This window comes from Geotrypetes seraphini, chromosome 6, assembly GCF_902459505.1.
Source record: "Geotrypetes seraphini chromosome 6, aGeoSer1.1, whole genome shotgun sequence".
Taxonomy (NCBI): domain Eukaryota; kingdom Metazoa; phylum Chordata; class Amphibia; order Gymnophiona; family Dermophiidae; genus Geotrypetes; species Geotrypetes seraphini.
In genome coordinates this window covers 12,339,470-12,359,126 of record NC_047089.1, presented here as the reverse complement: position 1 = coordinate 12,359,126, position 19,657 = coordinate 12,339,470, and the positions used below count along the sequence as shown (strand labels likewise).

The following is a 19,657-nucleotide window of genomic DNA, read 5'->3' as shown; positions in this document are numbered from 1 at the left end:
ATAAATGGGGAAAGTGTTTCTGATGTTATAGTGGGTGATCATCTGGCATCCAGTGATCACTACATGGTATGGTTTAATATTAAGATGGGTATAGAGAGAGTTCATTCAAAAGCAAAGGTTCTACACTTTAAAAAAAAAAAACTAACTTTGTTTGGACGGGGGTTTACATCAAGGAATTGTAGTCTGGATGGGAACGTCCAGAAGGAGTGGAAATGCAGTGGGTAAAACTGAAAGGAGCGATTGTAAGGGCGACAAGCCTTTTTGTGAGGCAAGTAAGTAAAAGTAAGAGGAAAAGAAGACTGCTTTGGTTCTCAAAAGTAGTAGCTGAGAAGGTAAGGAATAAGAGGTTAGCTTTCATAAAATAAAAAGATCACATAAAGAGGAAGACAGGCAAAAATATCTGGAAAAGTTATGAGAGGCTGGTCATGTAGTCAGGAAAGCAAAGATGCAAATGGAAGAAAAAATAGCTGACATGGTAAAACGGGGAGACAAGACTTTTTTTTATATATATTAGTGATAGGAAGAAGTGAAAAAAGTGGCATTGTGAGACTCAAAGGTGAAGGGGAGGAATATGTAGAAGCTGATAAAGAAAAGGCTGAATTGCCTAACAAATATTTCTGTTCTGTGTTCACGGCTGAAGTGTTGTTAGAGGGACCGCAGAAGACAAACCTGAATAGGGGTGGAGGAGTAATAGACCCTGACAGATTTTCAGAGGGTTGTGTTCGTGAGGAGCTAGGTAAATTAAAGGAAGACAAAGTGATGGGGCCGGATGGTGTACATCCGAGGGTGCTGAAGGAACTTAGGGAAGTTCTGGTGGCTCCACTGACTGACCTTTTCAATGCTTCTCTAGAGTTAGAAGTGGTACTGGAGGGCTGGAGAAGGGCTGATGTGGTCCCCACAAAAATGGAAATAAGGAAGAAGTAGGGAATTACAGGTCGGTAAGCCTGCCTTCTGTGGTAAGCAAATTAATGGAAATGCTTTAAAACAGAGAACGGTCAAGTTTCTGGAATCTTGTGGATTACAGGACTGGAGGCAACATGGATTCACTAGATATAGATCTTGTGAGACAAATCTGATCAATTTCTTTGACTGGTTGATCAGAGAATTGGATAGAGGATGTGCGCTAGATGTTGTGTATTTAGATTTTAGCAAAGCCTTTGACAGACGTCTAATAAATAAACGGAGTGCCCTCGGGATGGATCCCAAAGTGACGGGCTGGGTCAAGGACTAGTTAAGTGAAAGGCGACAGAGGGTAGTGATCAATGGAGATCGATATGAGGAAAGGGATGTCACCAGTGATGTGTCTCAAGGTTCTGTTCCTGGGCCTGTTCTTTTTAACATTTTTATAAACGATATTGCTGAAGGGCTGTCGGGTAAGATTTGCCTCTTTGTGGATAATACCAAAATCTGCAATAGAGTAGACACCCAGGATGGTGTGAATAACATGGAAAAAGACCTAGCGAAGCTTGAAGAATGTTCTGAAATTTGGCAGCTAAAATTTAATGCTAAGAAATGCAAGGTAATGTATTTGGGCTGCAAAAACCAGAGGGAACAGTACAGTTTAGGGGGTGAAGAACTTATGTGCACGACAGAAGAGCAGGACTTGGGTGTGATTGTATGTGATGATTTTACGGCGGCCAAATAGGTTCAAAAGGAGATGGTGAAAGCTAGAAAGATGCTAGGTTGCATAGGAAGCGGTATGTCCAGTAAGAAAAAGGAGGTATTGATGCCCCTGTATAAGACTTTGGTGAGACCTCATTTACAATATTGTGTGCAATTCTGGAGGCTGCACCTTCAAAAAGATATAAAAAGGATGGAGTAAGTCCAGAGGAAGGCTACTAAAATGTTGTGTGGTCTTCATCCTAAGGCATATGGGGACAGACTTAAAGATCTCAATCTGTATACTTTGGAGGAAAGGCAGGAGAGGGGAGATATGATAGAGACATTTAAATAGATAAATAACTGCAGCAAAAAATGTTGCAAAAATGTTATAAGCCATATGATAGAGACATTTAAATACCTATGTAATGTAAATGTGCACAAGTCGAATCTCTTCATTTGAAAGGAAACTCTGCAATGAGAGGGCATAGGATGACGTTAAGAGGTGACAGGCTCTGGAGTAATCTAAGGAAATACTATTTTACAGAAAGAGTGGTAGATGCGTGGAACAGTCTCCTGGAATAGGTGGTGGAGACAGAGACTGTGTCTGAATTCAAGAGGACCTGGGTTACGCATATGGGTTCTCTCAGAGAGAGATAATGATTACTGCGGATGGGCAGACTAGATGGGCCATTTGGCCTTTATCTGTCATCATGTTTCTATGTTTCTAACACTGGTATTCTATAAAAGAAAATAGATGCCCTACATTCCTTTACAGAACAGGCCCCCAGTGAATATGCATGGCATAGATCCTGAAAAACACACTGGGTAGGTGCATCCAGGTTTGTGTTGAGAACTACTATTCTCAACCCAATACATTCTGTAGCACATGACAACTTCATTCTCGCCCCCCCCTTCGCCCCCCTCTTTCTTAACAAGAGAGAGCTGTTAGCAATAGAAAATTCATTTTAGCTGGCAATATTCTACAGAAGCAATTTATTGCATTTAGAGAAAAGCACTTTGTTCTCTGAGTTCACATTATCAGTTTACCTATTATAAATTTAGATTTAAAAATGTTTGTTACATACCTATAATTGCTTCTTTCATCCACTTTTACTCCAGGCCAATCTTTCTTTATATATTGACTAGCCAATTTCTGAATTGCCTAGAAAATAAACACAAATGTGAAAATGAAAGCCATGCAATAAAGCACAGTTACTTACCGTAACAGGTGTTATCCAGGGACAGCAGGCAGATATTCTCTTCATTTGGGTGACATCACTGACGGAGCCCCCTAGCGGACGTTTTCGCAAGCAGACTTGCTTGAAGACCTTCAGTCTTGTGATTGGCCCGCGCATGCGCGCGTGCCCCTCCTGCCCTGCCTAGGGTATGCGTCTCTTCGGCGTGTCCTCAGTTCAGATAGCAAGCAAAGAAGCCAACCACGGGGAGGTGGGTGGGTTGCGAGAATATCTGCCTGCTGTCCCTGGATAACACCTGTTACGGTAAGTAACTATGCTTTATCCCAGGACAAGCAGGCAGCATATTCTCTACATATGGGTGACCTCCAAGCTAACCAGAAAGGGATGGAGGGAGAGTTGGCAATTTAGGAGAATAGATGTTGCAAAACTGACTGGCCAAAGTGGCCGTCATGCCTGGAGAAAGCATCCAGTGAGAGGTGAATGTATGAACCGAGGACCAAGTGTCAGTGGAGCGGAGGAAAACAACAGACACTGCCATCGCCCTGACCTTGTGGCCTGTGACTCGACTCGGCAGGGAGAGACCAGCCTGAGCATAACAGAAAGAAATACAAGCAGCCAACCAGTTACAAATGGTCTGCTTAGAGACAGAGCTACCCAAGCCGTTAGGATCGAAGGAAAGGAACAGCTGGAGAGCAGAACGATGAGGTGCAGTACGCTTCAAGTAGAAGGCCAGCGCACGCTTACAATCAAGAGAATGTAGAGCCACTTCCCCAGGGTGAGAATGGAGCTTTGGAAAAAACACAGGAAGAACAATGGATTGGTTGATGTGAAAATCAGAAACAATCTTAGGCAAGAACTTAGGATGGGTATGGAGAACCACCTTATCGTGATGGAAGACAGTGAAAGGTGGGTCCACAACCAAGGCTTGACGGCAGAAGTGAGAGCAATAAGAAACACAACTTTCCAAGTAAGATACTTTAAGTGAGCCCGCGCTAGTGGCTCAAACGGGTGTTTCATCAATTGAGCAAGGACCACGTTAAGGTCCCAAACCACAGGAGGAGGTTTGAGGGGCGGATGAACGTGGAAAAGTCCTTTCATGAAGCGGGAAACCACAGGATGAACAGAGATAGGCTTCCTGTCAATCGGCTGATGAAAAGCAGCAGTGGTACTAAGATGGACTCGAACCGAAGAGGACTTGAGCCCAGCGTCAGACAAGTGCAACAGATAATCCAGGACAGAAGATAGGGAGGCAGAGACCGGCTCCAGCTGCCAAGTAGCACACCAGGAAGAAAAGCGGGTCCACTTCTGATGGTAACATTGGCGAATGGACTCCTTCCGAGACGCCTCCAAGACATCCAGCACAGGCTTGGAGAACTGGAACAAGGGCATTAAGTCTCGAGGAACCAAGCTGTTAAGTGCAGAGATTGGAGGTTGGGATGAAGCAGAGAACCCTGATTCTGTGTAAGCAGAGAAGGAAAAACAGGCAGAGGAAGAGGCTCCCTGGAACTGAGTTGCAACAGAAGGGAGAACCAAGGTTGTCGGGGTCACCGAGGAGCTATCAGAATCATGGTGGCATGCAAAGACTTGAGCTTGACGAGAGTCTTCAGAATCAGAGGGAATGGAGGGAACGCATACAGGAACGTGTTCGTCCAATCCAGAAGGAAGGCATCTGCCTCGATCATGAGAGGGGTGTAAACCCTGGAGCAGAAGCGGGGCAACTTGTGATTGAGGGGGGATGCGAACAGATCGACATCCGGAGTCCCCCAACAAGCAAACACTTGACGCAGGGTTACGGAGTGGAGGCACCACTCGTGAGGCTGCAGCAGATGACTCAACTTGTCTGCCAGACTGTTCCGCTGGCTCTGAATGTAGACAGCTCGAATGAATATGTTGCGGCGGATGGCCCAATCCCAGAGCCGCATCATCTCCTGGCACAGGGACCAGGACCCCGTGCACCCCTGTTTGTTGAGATAATACATGGCAACCTGGTTGTCCGTGCGAACTAGCACTACTCAGTCACGAAGTAGGTGACAAAAGGCTTTCAGAGCAAGGAAAATCACTCGAAGTTCTAGAAGATTGATGTGACAAAAGCGGTCAGCACGGGACCAAAGACCCTGGGTGTGCAGACCATCCAGATGAGCCCCCCAAGCAAAGGTCGACAAGTCCGTCGTGAGGACCTTTTGCAGAGGAGGCGCATGGAACAGAAAACCTCTGGAGAGATTGGAAGAGAGCATCCACCAATGGAGAGACCTCCTCAACAAAGGAGTCACGACAATGCGTCGGGAGAGAGAATCCCAATCCTGGTTCCACAGAGTCCATTGAGGAATACGGAGGTGAAGTCTGGCAAAAGGAGTCACGTGAACCATGGAGGCCATGTGACCTAAGAGGACCATCACAAGCCGAGCCAGCGCTGAGTGCAGATGTGTCACACTTCGGCACAAACGGATTAGGGCCTCCAGACGATGGTGAGGCAAGAAGGAGCGGAGACGAACCGTGTCCAGGACCGCTCCGATGAACTCGAGAGATTGGGTCGGGCAGAGGTGAGACTTGGGAAAGTTCACCTCGAAGCCGAGGTTCTGAAGGAGCGAGATGGTCTGACTTGTCGCTCGCAGGACTTCGTTGCGAGAAGACGTTTTGATTAACCAGTCGTCGAGGTAGGGAAACACCTGCAGGCCGCGGAGGCGCAGGGCCGCAGCCACCACAACCAGACATTTCGTGAAAACCCTCGGAGAGGCTGCCAGGCCGAAGGGAAGAACACGATACTGGAGATGGAGATTCCACACCCGGAATCTCAAATACTGGTGAGAGGCCGGGTGTATCGGAATTTGCGTGTATGCCTCTTTGAGGTCCAGTGAGCACAGCCAGTCCCCCTCGTCCAAAAGGGGATACAACATGGGAAGGGTGAGCATTCCGAATCGTTCCCGAACCAGAAACTTGTTCAGAACACGGAAGTCCAGGATCGGACGCAGATCCCCTGTCTTCTTGGGTACCAGGAAGTACCGGGAATAAAATCCAGAGTTCCACTGCTCCGGGGGAACCTCCTCGACCACCTGAAGGCGAAGAAGAGCCTGAGCTTCCTGTAGGAGGAGGGGAAGCTGAGACTGAGCAGAAGGAAACTCTCTTGGAGGCAAGTCCGGGGTATGCAACTGAAGTGGAGGGAGTACCCCTCCCGGATGATAGACAGGACCCAATTGTTGGATGTAAGACTCTCCCACTGGGTATAGAAATGATGGAGACAACCCCCGATGGGGAGGGGGGAAGGCTCCAGGAGGAAGGGAGCCAGAAGGCTCGGACAGGAATTGTCAAAAGGATGGCCCAGTCTTCACCGGGGCCGGCGGCTGAGTCTTAGGTTGCCGTTGCTGCTGCTACAGGGGCCGTTTTGAAGGAGGCCTAGAGAAAGCAGGAGTGGATTTTTGTGGATACCTCCGAAGAGGGATTTTATATTGGTGAGCCGGAGGGGTCTTAGGTTTAAGTTTCACCAGAGACGCAAAGGACCGCTCATGGTCTGAGAGGCGTTTTGTGGCTGCCTCGATGGAATCATCGAAGAGCTCATGACCCACACACAGGAGATTGGCAAGGCGATCCTGTAGATTCGGATCCATATCCACAATCCGGAGCCAAGTGAGGCGACGCATGGCGATCGCAAAGGCTGTAACTCTCGAGGACAATTCAAAGGCGTCGTAAGAGGCCTGAAACATATACAGGTAGAGTTGGGAGAGGGTCTCCTCGAGGAGACGAAACTCCTGATGCCGAGGTTCTGGTACGACCTCCCGGAATGAGAGGAGGGCATTTATACAGAACTGGAAGTAGGACGTGAAGATGAAATTGTGGTTAAGGACACGGTTCGCCATCATCGAATTCTGATAAAGGCGGCAACCAAATTTGTCCATCGTACGGCCCTCCCTGCCCGGAGGGATGGCAGCGTAAACCTTCAAAGGGTTAGACTTCTTCAAGGAAGACTCAACCACCAAGGATTGGTGGGAAAGCTGAGCACTTTCAAACCCTTTAAACGGGATAGTCCGGTAACGGGACTCCAACTTGGAGGGAATAGCCGTGATAGCATATGGTGTCTCCAGGTTCCGGAGAAACGTCTGCCGGAGAACCTGATGTAACGGAAGGAGAAGCACCTCGCGAAGCTTATTGTCAACTCCCATTTCCGCCAGGTATTCCCAGGTAAAGCGGGATTCGGCCTGAAGATCCAAGTTCAAAGCTCTGCCCATGTCAGAGATGAAACGAGAAAAGGAGGAGGTCCGAGAAGAAGAGCCATCCTCTCTGGGGAGACTCCGACCGAGACCGGGGTGCAGCCGAGAAAGAGGGAGACACTTCCCTGGGATAGTAAGTCGGAGCCTCAGAGTCCCGTGAATGGGAGACCGAAGAGGTTCGACTAAGGCGTGTAGGGGGCGTCGAGGAACGGCCCCGCGCCAGATTGCCTGGGGAAGACCCCGGGGTCCGAGGAAATCGCTGAGGAAGCCTCGGAGAACACGGGGTACAGGAAAAATCCCCAACCGGCTTCGAAGCAGTCCCTTTAGAAGCCGGCAAGCGCCTCGATGGGGAATAAACACTAGAGTCCAATTCGAGGACAAGCATGTGTCTGGACGGTTTTCAGCTCGGAGACCTGCCTCAACAGGGCAGGGAAGACCGTGGCCATTTAGAAGAGGCGAGCCTCGCTGCAGTAGCGGGGGAAAAAGTGGCCCCCAGCTTGGACCCCTGAAAAGTCAACGGTGACTCAGGAGAGAAAGACCCACTCGAGGGAATCTGACAAGTCTTACGGTTGAGGCCTCGAGAGATGAGGGGATGCTCAGGCTGGTCAGACCGCGACTGGGTCAAGACCGAGGTCAAGGGCATCGAAGTCGGGACTAGTTGGCTTACCACCGAGAAAACTGTGTGGTAATAATAGCCTTAAGCATGTCCTCGAACATAGGCACCGAGACCAAAGGTAGGTGGGTCGTAGGTGCAGCAGTGGGCTCCTTCGGGGGCGACCTCAAGGAAGAGTATTCCCTACATGAGGAGGCACGCTTAGATTGATTTCTCGAAGACGCCGACGAGGCGGTGCTAACATGAGACTCAGAGGTAGGCTTCTTCGCTGGCATACCTGAGGAGGAAAGAGGAGACTTACCCGAAGACAGAGTAGCAGGAGGGGCCGAGGCCGACAGGGACTTCGAGGCCGAGGACTTAGAGGCCAAGGCGCCCAACGAGGGCGTCGGGGGCAAGTTCGAGGCCAGTCCCGCAGGATCCATGGGGCCAAAGAGTTGAAGAATCTTGGCCACCCGTCTACGAAGAGCCCATGGTTGTAAAGTCGCACAATGGGGACACGACTCAGCGCGGTGCTCTGCACCCAGGCACTCCACACACCAACGATGAGGATCGGTGATGGAGATAACTCGGTTGCACTTAGTGCAGTGTTTAAATCCGGAACGAGGCCGGGACATAAGAAAAAAGAGAGTTGCGGCCCCACGAGGCCAGGTGGCCAAAGGAAGACCGGGAACCTGGTTAAAAATATATGAACTAAAAAAAATGAAAATAAAGAAAATGAAAGACACAGCGACTCAGAAGAAACTAACCAAATAAGCCGCGGTGCAAGAGGGAAAATGAGATCGCGCGAAGCAAGGGAGCAGTGCTTCTGACTCCGCGGAAAACAGAGAACTGAGGACATGCTGAGGAGACGCATGCCCTAGGCAGGGCGGGAGGGGCTCGCACGCATGCGCGGGCCAATCGCAAGCCTGAAGGTCTTCGAGCAAGTCTGCTTGCGAAAACGTCTGCTAGGGGGCTCCGTCGGTGACGTCATCCACATGTAGAGAATATGCTGCCTGCTTGTCCTGGGATAAAAGGGAATGCCATCATCTCTTTCTAGGAGATCATCATACTATACAGAGCAAGAGATAATAATTTGATCTACTAAAGAATTAGATACCTGTGATACTGTTTCACTGTGTAACATTTCATATTTGAACGGAGATTAAAACAACTGAAAATTATCACATAGGACTGCAAAGTACATTTACTAAGATAAAAGGTCTTCAAAGCAGTATATAAATTATTATAAAGCAGCCTCTTGTGAAGCTAACTCAAAAGAAGACTGCAACAAATACCAAATTGTTCCATGGACTGGCTGTACTACCAGAATCCACTAACCCTGCAGAATTTGAGCAGCTAATGCAACATTATGGTAACAATGAAAACATCTCTCCATTCACTCCATCCCTTCATGGCCACGAAATCAAGGAAGCTATAGATCAGCATGGCAGTGATAAACACAGTTATCAATGGCAAATGCAAAGCAGCATGGTTGTCATTTTTCTAGGTTTTCTAGAAAATATACAGAAAATTCAACAAACTGTTCTTCCACATACTGAATTAGATTCTACAGTAGTACAGCAGATGATGGCAGGAAAAGACCAGACAAATGCTTTTTTTTTTTTTTTAATAAATATCTTTATTATGGCAACATAGCAGAGTCACATGAAAAATGAGTGAAATAATGCAGTACAAAACCAACCTCAGAACGTAGTACAGCACATCCAGAAAAACTCTAGAGGTAAAAGGAGAATAGGTAGGCAGCATAGGATAATAATTTCCTACATCCTCAAATCAGCACAAGATGTTACATAAAACATTCCAAGAACATAGGAAAAACAAGAAATAATGAAACGTCCTAGAAGTGACACCCATGTCACACATTTTCATATAATCATAATCAGAAACCCTAACCTAAACAGCCATAACAGTCAAGATTGGGGACACACTATCTATGGCATGGACCAGTGACTGTGGCGTCCCACAAGGTTCCCCATTATTGCCCTTGCTCTTCAACGTCTACCTTGCTTTCCTAGGAGAACAACTCAGTAGTCTAAACGTCTCCCATTACAGCTACGCTGACAACGGTGACAGGTCAATTGTGCGCAAGACAATCGCGCGCAGACAAAAACGCTCAGACAACTCAGCGCAAAGACAATAGCGTGCGAGACAATTGAGCGCAAGGATAGCTCAGCGCAAGACAATTGAGCGAAACAATAACTGAGCGTGAGACAATTGAGCGCAACGATAACTGAGCGCAATGACAATTCAGCGCACCCCTAAATGGCGCCTGGCGAACGAAGGCCACGCGCACATTCAGCACGTTAACACGTGATCACGTCACCGCATTTTCAGTATGGTTCCCTTCACTCTGCATTTTCAATATGTCACGTGAATGCATTTTCGTTACTATGGTAACATGTCCCCTTCACTCTTTGCGTTTTCAATATAAGTCACGTGAATGCATTTTCGTTACTATGATTACGTGTCCCCTTCACTCTTTGCCTTTTCAACATAAGTCACGTGAATGCATTTTCATTACTATGGTTACGTGTCCTCATTATATATGTCCTCCGAACAGCCTGCCTTCCTTTCGCTGCCTGACCGTGTCCATTATAGGTAAAGATCTGGTTTTGCTAGAACTTGATCTATAATGAATATTTGTCTTGTGTGGATTTTTCTCACTTTTATATTTTCGGTATGTTTATATTTTCGGTTCACACGCGCGCGCGGACCGTATATTTTAATGTCGCTCCATTTGCAAGCTATACAAGATGCGCGCTACACAACTGCAAGAAAAGCGAGGGTATAATAATAAAACTCTGAGTGAACTTGTTCAAATTAAAGTTTTGTTGGCGCGCATGCGTGCATCAAAGTTTAGTCATTTTTGCACCCGTCTTGCGCTTAGTTGTCCCGCATAGTAAAAGCGCAAGAAGGCTGATTTATGATATTGAGATGATATATAATGTAATGTCTGATATTAATTGGATGTATAATTGAATGCAGTTATAGAATTGAAAAGTAATAAAGCTGTAAAGAAACATGTTTGCATGAGGTAAAAACTCTTATGCCAGCAAGACTAGGATCTGAATATTCTGAATTTGAGTGTGCCATTATGTTATGATACAATATTATTTGGTATGTCCATGAGAAAAAAAGGGTCAAATATCAGCACATAATAATAAACCTTTATTGATCATGACTGGAGTCGCCATTCAACATATAACTAACAATTGGAAAGATCATAGTAGACTCAAGTATAGTTTATGGTGGAATTCATTATGTCACATTTATAAACTGGAAAGAACGGTAGCAATACAAAAGGGAAGTTATAATAATTTTAATAAAATTTGGGAGCCATTAACATCTTACTGTAATGAATAGACACTATTTTCTATTGAAAGATAATAATAATAATAATAATAACAGCTTATATACCGCAATACCGTGAAGTTCTATGCGGTTTGCAAAGATTAAGCAAAGGTACAAATTGAGGAGGAAGAAAGAGGGTTAATAGGACAGGAAATCCATTTTTGAGGAGAGAGTGATCAATAGAACAAGTTAATCGCTATAGATGGGAGAGAGAAGAGAGGATCAGTTGTCTAGATACTTTAGGAACAGGTGTGTTTTCAAACGTTTCCTAAATTCCTCATAAGTAGTGGGCGAAAGCAATTGTTCTAGGCCTTTACCCCACGATGCTGCTTGGTGCGAGAGAAGATGTTCATGGTGTTTTTTCAGTTTACAACCTCTCACTGGGGGGGAAACGAAGTTGGAATGTGAGCTTCTCTTGTGTCTGTTGGCTGAGAAGAAGAAAAGGTCAGTTATGTATTTAGGGGCAAGTCCGTGTAGTGCTTTGAAGCAGAAGCAGGCAAATTTAAACTTTACGCGTGCCTCCATTGGCAGCCAATGCAGCTGACGGTAGTAGGGTGTCACGTGGTCAAACTTCCTCAGTCCAAAGATCAGTTTGACCGCTGCATTTTGCATCAATTGTAAACGTTGCATGTTCTTTTGGGAAATTGCTAAATAGGCGATGTTACAGTAGTCAAGTAGACTCAGTACGAGGGATTGGACTAGGGTTCTGAATGCCGCTGTATCGAAATAAGCTTTAATGGATCTGAGTTTCCAGAGAGTGAAAAATCCCTTTCTGATCAAGGAGTCCACCTGGTCTCTCATGGTTAGGCACTGATCCAAAGTTACACCTAGTATCTTTATGGTAGGTTGGATAGGGTAATTAAGATTATTGATACATAGTGGTGATTTGGTGTCAAGCGGATGTGGCGAAGCAATGAAGAAAGTTGTCTTTTCTGAATTAAGTTTGAGCCTAAAGGTTGTCATCCAGTGCTCCATCACGTTTATGGCTTCTGAAGCTTCAGGAATAGTTTCAGAGAGAGAATTAACGAATGGGATGATGATCGTAAAATCATCTGCATAACTAAATAGTTTTATCCCTAGCTGGGTTAGCTGAGTGCCTAGTGAGGATATGTAGACGTTGAAGAGCAATGGAGATAGCGTAGACCCTTGTGGCACACCGGATGGATTGCTCCAGGTATCTGAAAGTTCATAATTAAAACGTACTTGATAAGTGTGGGACATAAGGAAGCCATGGAACCAATTCAGCACCTCGTCCCTGATACCAATGGCGTCTAGGCATTGCAGCAGTTTCCCGTGGTCTACTAGATCAAAGGCAGAACTCATATCGAATTGCATAACCAGGGCATTAAGGCCCTTAATAAACAGTAGGCGCAATTTGTCTAAAATAGCCGCAATTACTGTCTCAGTACTGAATAACGGTCTAAAACCGGATTGAGTTTCATGTAGGAGAGAGAACTGATCCAGATAATCCATCAGTTGGGTGTGTACCAATCCCTCCATAATTTTTACAATAAACAGAATGGATGCTACTGGTCTGTAGTTGGATATTATAGCTGAAGATTCTTTTCGATTTTTTAGAATTGGGGTTATTATTATGTGACCATTATTAGAGAGGAAATTCCCAGTTTTTAGGTTATGAGCCAAATATTGCATCAACGATAGTTTAAATACTAAAGGTGCTGCTTTCATTATTTCTGGGGGGCATGAGTCCAGAACGCAATAGGATTTAGAGTATTTGTTATATAGTCTGTTGTAATTGTTCCACTCTAAATCTTGAAAGGAGCTCCAGATCATGTCTGCCGGTGTATCATTTCCTTGGGTGATAGGTATCGGATGATCACTAGGGTCGTTTGTTGAACAATGAATTCTAAGGTTTTTAATTTTCGAATCGAAGTGTAGTGCTAAGTCATTTGCAGAGGGTAACTTAGAGTTGGGTGTGGGTGTGGTGTAGTGAGCGGTGTCAAATAAATTTGTGATCAGGTTGAATAGCTCTTTTGTATTGATTCCTTGTGAACCATTACAAGATGAGTTGATTTTAATTGAGTAGAATGCTTTACGTTTGTCTTATCATTTGTTTGTAGATTTTTATGTTAGCTCTCCATTTGTTACGGTCTGTTAGTTCTCCTGTTTTTTTCCATGTTCTTTCTAGTCGTCTAGCTAGTTGTTTCAGTTTTAGAAGTTCGGTGTCAAATCATTTGTTATATTTATTTGCATTGCTTTTGCTATTGCGTATAGGGGCGATTTTATCTAAAATGGATGTGCTGGTTGTCATCCAGTGATCCCAGAAATCGATTCCTTCTTCTATCTCTGATTGCAATTCATATTGTGACCAGAAATCTATTGGATTAATATAGCCTCTGGTGTGATGTTCTCTTTTTATTATTGGGCGTGTTTTAGAATAAGACCAGATTAGCTTGAAATAATAAGTAAAATGATCAGACCAGATATCATGACACCAGGTGCCTTTCCGTATAGAGATGGCAGGGTTTGGGATGTCCTTTGTGGACATGGCTACCATATCTAACTGATGGCCTTTTTCATGTGTTTGTGTGGGTAGAGGGAGGTTGCAATTGAGTAGGGATAGAAAGTTTTTAAACTCTTTCGCGTTTGTATTGTCCTCTTCATCTAGGTGTAAGTTTATGTCTCCTGCGATGATATTGTAAGAAGAACCGAGTGAATTGTTTAGGACAAATGCACAGAAGTCTTCTTTGGCTTTTGGCCAGCTTTTTGGTGGGACATAGAATAATATGCATGATAGGGATTCTTCTAGATGACGGTTGCTAATTTTACAGGCTAGAATTTCTAGTTGGTCGCTCATTTTGGAATCTAATAGTTCGAACTCAAATCCATCTTTAAGAATAATTGCTAGACCTCCTCCTTTTTTTCCCATGCGGTTTAGCGTAAGGATTTTAAAATTGTCTGGTAGGAGGTCAATTATTATTGGATCATCTTCTGATAGTAACCATGTTTCAGTTAGTAAAAGGCAGGCTATTTGCTTGTTAATGATCCAATCATTAATTAGGAAGGCTTTATTCCTGACAGATCTAGTATTAAGGTATGCACAGGGGACAGATGTGGGTGTGATAGGTTTGGTAGCGGTATTGGTTTTGATGGGTTTTACTTGCCTTATTCTTTTTTTAAGGGATCGTTGGTGTCTTCTTTTATTTGAGATAGCAATAATGTGATTTGTTATGTTTTCTTGTGGAATAGAGATGTGTAGAAGTGAGAGATCCGGGTAGTTGATTGATTGTGATTGTGGGTGGAGGGAGTTAACATCTTTGATGTTGCCAATTAGCAGACAGATCAGGAAAATCAGGAGATTCATGTTTGCAGGGTATGGTATTTCTTCCTAGCACAGAAGATACACCTTCTTATAGTTGGGAGGGGGGGTCTTTATTATACTATTATCATTCATATTGGGAAAAGTAAGAGCGGGGAAGTGGAGTGGGAAGGGAGGTACTTATATCTAGTATGTGATAATTTAGACAGATTGACAACTGATGTATTTCATTTTAATGTTTTGATTCTTGTACACTTGATGTGTGATTGAAAATGAATAAAGATTTTTAAAAAAAAAATAAAAAAAATGTGAGTGTGTTTATGGTTTATAATTTCATAAAGGCATTAGGTACCATTGTCTGTTGCAGGTATCGTACATAAGAGGATATTCACATCTACAGGTATATGCATAGCTTCATTTCTTTGTTTTGCTAAATCAGAACAATACGATAGGATCAGTAGTCAGATGCATGCAGACTATGAAAAACTGCAAGAAGCTCTTAGGAAATTGGAAGACTAGGAGTCCAAATAGCAGATGAAATTTAATGTGGATAAATGCAAAGTGAAGCACATTGGGAAGAATAATTCAAATCATACTTACCATATGCTAGGGTCAACCTTGGGGGTCAGCACTCAAGAAAAAGATCTGGGTGTCATCGTGGAAAATACACTGAAACCTTCTGCCCAATATGCGGCAGCAGCCAAGCAAGCAAACAAGATACTAGGAATTATTAGAAAAGGAATGGTAAACAAGACTAAGAATGGCATAATGCCTTTGTATCGCTCAATGGTGTGACCTCACCTTGAGTATTGCATTCAGTTCTGGTCTCCATATCTCAAAAAAGATATAGCGGCACTAGAAAAGGTTCAAAGAAGAGCGACCAAGATGATAAAGGGGCTGAACTCTCATAAAAGGAAAGACTAAAGAGGTTAGGGATCTTCATCTTGGAAAAGAGATGGCTGAGGGGGAGATATGATTTAAGTCTACAAAATCATGAGTGGTGTAGAACGGGTACAAGTGGATCGATTTTTTACTGCATCAAGATTTACAAAGACTAGGGGACACTCAAAGTTACAGAGTAATACTTTTAAAAACAATAGGAGGAAATATTTTTTCACTCAGAGAATAGTTAAGCTCTGGAACATGTTGCTAGAGGATGTGGTAAGAGCAGTTAACGTAGCTGGTTTTAAAAAAAAACACATTTGGACAAGTTCCTGTAGGAAAAGTACATATTCCGTTGTTGAGACAGACATGGGAGAAGCCACTGCTTGCCCGTGGATCAGTGGCATGTAATGATGCTATTTGGGTTTTTGCCAGGTACTTATGACTTTGATTGGCCTCCATGCAGACAGGATACTGGGCTGCATGGACCACTGGTCTGACCCAGTAAGGCTAGTCTTATGTTCTTACCTTTCCTGCAGGGCTATTTCTTTATATTTCTGACCCAGCATGAATCATATCATGGATTTAATATTGAGAAATAATACAAAAGATCTTAATCAGGAAGTAGAGTGGAAGGCATTTCTTTGATTTCAGAATATTGTATTTGAATACTACTGTGTCTGAATTCAAGAAAGTGTTGGACATGCATGTGGGATCTCTTAGGGAGAGGAGCAGACAGTCGATACTACTGATTAGTGCTGCCCGATTCCCAATTTGAATCGATTCACTTCGGGTGAATCGATTCAAATCGATTTTTTATTTTTTTTTTGTAAAAAAAAAAAAAATCGGCCTCCCAATTCGGTGACTGATCCTCCCCCTCTTGCCCCCTAAAGCAGGAGCAGCAATGCTGCCTCTTGCTGGCTGGCCGCTACCGCTCCTGCTTTAGGGGGGCAAGGGAGGTCAGTCAGGAAGTGCTGCAGTGTCCTCTGGCTTCCCCTCAACTTCCCGCTTCTGCCTACCCGCTGTTCTAAAATGGCAGCCCGTCCCCCGGCTCTTCTTCGTCAGCCTCCTCTGCCGCTTCTTCCGCCCGGCCAACTGGGCTAGAGAGGAGCAGCGGGAGTGACGTCAGCATTGCTGTTGGGAAGCGCAGTTGGCGACTGGGGATAGAAACAGCGCAGCCCGTGAAGAGCATGAAAAGAAGGAGACTGACAGGAGCCGGATACCCCTGCTGTCTACAAGCAGCTACCTGAGACATATCGCCACCTACCACCACAGCCCATCCAGGTGTGGAGCCCTCTGGGACCTCAGCCTCTGCAGCCAGCGCTCCTACAGCCCGTCTTACAGCCGCCAGCGCTCATCCAGTTGTAGCCACCACAGCTTTAATAAGCGTGGAGAAGCCTCGCCCACACCCTGCGATCACCGGCATTCCAGGAATCCCTACATCCCCACAACTGCCCGTACCAGCCATTTATACCCACAACTGCAGTCCGAAGAAAGATTTCAATAACTTTAAAAATGTGAAAGGTGCCTGTCTTTGGGTGCCATGGTCATTTAGCGGCAAAATTCCTCCATCTGACCGTGGCCTTGAGCTGATCAGGGATTGACCTGATTTTTAGTTGATTTTTCTGCTAGGTTTCTATCTATTTAGATTTTTGGTTTTATCCTTCTATATATTCAGTTTTGGTTTAATTCTTTTTCTTATCTTATTTTATTTCAATTTTATTTTAGTGGGGTTGTTGGGTTTTTTTCATTAGGGTTTATTTAATTTCCTTTTTTCCTCCTCCCTATTTTATCCATATTATAGTTTTAGACTGTGAGCCCATCTTGGAGTAGAGAATAGTTTAGTGTAAAAGTACACGGAGGAGGGCAGGGATGGGGGAGTTCAAAGAGACGTGCATATACTGGGGGAGAGGTATGAAGGGAGGGGGTGAAGAAATAATGGGTCTATAAACAGAGGAGAGGGAGAGAGATGTGGACAATGGGATTTAGGGAGGGAAGGAACAGAAAGGGAGAGAAGTTGGACACATGGGATGGTGTGGAGGGGTGAGATGCAGATATTGGATAGGAGGGTTGTTAGGAAGAGAAAGGGAGAGCTGGTGGACCCTGGGGTGGTGGGAAAGGAGGGAGAGATGCTGGATGAAAGGGTAGTTGAGAAAAGGAAAGATGGTGGATCTGGGGATGATGGGGTCCATCACTGCAGCTGTGGGGATGGAGATGAAAAAAAGGAAAGATGCCAGACCTCCGAGGGACAGGAAGGGAAATGGAAGGGGAGGACGGAGATGGATGATGTATGGTTAGCACAGAGAAAGAAGAAGGAGACGGGCAAAAGGGGAAGAGCCTATCTAAAATGGTGACCTGAAGGAGCTAAGTTTTCCTATGGTTAAACGGAAATCTAAGACCCGGGTTTTTCCTTCTGAACCCAGGTCGCAACCACAATTACCTGGTCCGATGGATGCATTCATTGAGCACGGGCCTAAGGGAAAGCCTGACGAGAAAACCTCGGCGGAAGTGGAGTGATACCGGAAAGCCCTTTAACTTATTTCGAGGTGGCCAGTCTCTCGCCGGAGGAGTGTAGAACGCCGGCGCAGCCACTCTCCAGGTCAGTATTGCAGTACACTGTGAGCGAGGGGAGTTTTGCGGCACCCTCAGTGAGCTGCAAAAAGGAGGATGAAGACCTAGCAATATTGAGGATAACAGCCGCTTCAATGTTACAACTGCCGCCGCGAGGGAACTTGGACTCGATAGTGGAGATGTAAGACTCACCCCTGTTGAATTTGCCTGCAGGCACTGTGAAACTCAAGGAAATGGAATTTAAATATACAGTTATTCCTCTACAAAAGCCCCCAATTATAGATTTAAACTCTATTTGGGAAGCAATTTCAAATTTACAAACCTCCCTGGGGACTCAAATGCAAACATTAACATCTCATTGCTCTGGGATACTTTCTGAGACGTTAATATTGCAACAGAGAGTGGGCAAAGTAGAGAAATAATTTTTGGAACAGGAAAAAAAGCTGGAAATTATGGGAGCACAAAATCAGCTCCTTATAAAAGAAAATGGGAACATCAATTTCTGAAGTACTGGAGAATATAACAAGGAGACAAAATTTAAGAGTAATTAACTTTCCCAAATCACCTGTTCCTGCATTGGATATGTTTAAACGGTATCTTTTGGAGATTTTAAAAGTTCCACAAAACTCTTTTCCGCCTATTTCAAAAATTTATTATATTTCCTTGAGGAAAAAAAAAACTCCAGAGGACCAACAAGAACCTGTAATTGATGTGACAAATTTATTAGAAACATCAGAGACATAACAGATTAGCGCAGCCACACTATTTGTTCAATTAGCTTTAGATTCAGATAGAGATTGGCTTTTGAAGATTTTTTTAAGCATAAAGATGTAATGTTTCTGAATCATAAAATTAGAATATACCCGGATGTGTCTAGATTAACTCAGAAAAAGAGGAAATAGTTCTTGCTCTTGAGACCCCAGGTTTGGAAATTGCGAGCTACTTTTGTATTACGATTTCCATGCAAATGCTTGATTAACTTTAAAGGAGTTAGATATATTTTCTTTGATTCTTCGCAGTTATCTAGATTTATTATTGATAAAGAGGTGAGGACAGCTGGTACTCCTATCGAGAAACAAGAATAAACGCTCACAGTTAATATATTAGGTCCAAAAAGGGAAGTTATAATAATTTTAATAAAATTTGGGAGCCATTAACATCTTACTGTAATGAATAGACACTATTTTCTATTGAAAGATAATAATAATAATAATAACAGCTTATATACCGCAATACCGTGAAGTTCTATGCGGTTTACAAAGATTAAGCAAAGGTACAAATTGAGGAGGAAGAAAGAGGGTTAATAGGACAGGAAATCCATTTTTGAGGAGTGAGTGATCTATAGAATAAGTTAATCGCTATAGATGGGAGAGAGAAGAGAGGATCAGTTGTCTAGATACTTTAGGAACAGGTGTGTTTTCAAACGTTTCCTAAATTCCTCATAAGTAGTGGGCGAAAGCAATTGTTCTAGGCCTTTGTTCTAGCAATTGTTCTAGGGAGATTAGGTCTTCTTTTTATATTGTCTATAAAATAATCTTGGTTTGAATTATGCTCCGATTATGAAACTCCTTCTCCAATATTGTGGACTAACAATCAGTTGAAAGAATGTTTATTTTCTTTTTTCTATTTCTAATAATTATTTGTATTTCTAAGGATACTGTTGATTTTGATATGATTGTTGTTTATCATAAAAAATGTGAAATTCAATAAAGGAAAAAAAAAAAAAGGAGACCCTGGCAAGTGAGTTATCAGAAGACAACTAGAGCCTTGGACCAACATGATTTGAGTAATGACCAGACAACAAAAGGTAGAAAAAATAATTTTATTTTCTGTTTTGTGATGACAATATGTCAGATTTGAAATGTGTATCCTGCCAGAGCTGGTGTTAGACCGCGAACATGAGCTAGGATTTAACAGAGAGAGGAAAAGTCTTTTTTGTTTATTTTGTTTACACCACAGT

The 19,657-nt window shown here is 43.9% G+C and overlaps 1 protein-coding gene across 3 annotated transcripts in view; it reads right to left on the bottom strand.

The window, feature by feature from the left end:
• Window positions 1–19,657, bottom strand: part of FCHSD2 (FCH and double SH3 domains 2) — a 330,943-nt gene that overhangs the window by 219,742 nt on the left and 91,544 nt on the right. For all 3 annotated transcript variants that reach the window (XM_033947792.1, XM_033947791.1, XM_033947793.1), the window contains exon 4: window positions 2,688–2,764. In XM_033947792.1, the coding sequence (XP_033803683.1) occupies window positions 2,688–2,764 (77 nt within the window). The remainder of the gene's footprint in view (window positions 1–2,687; window positions 2,765–19,657) is intronic.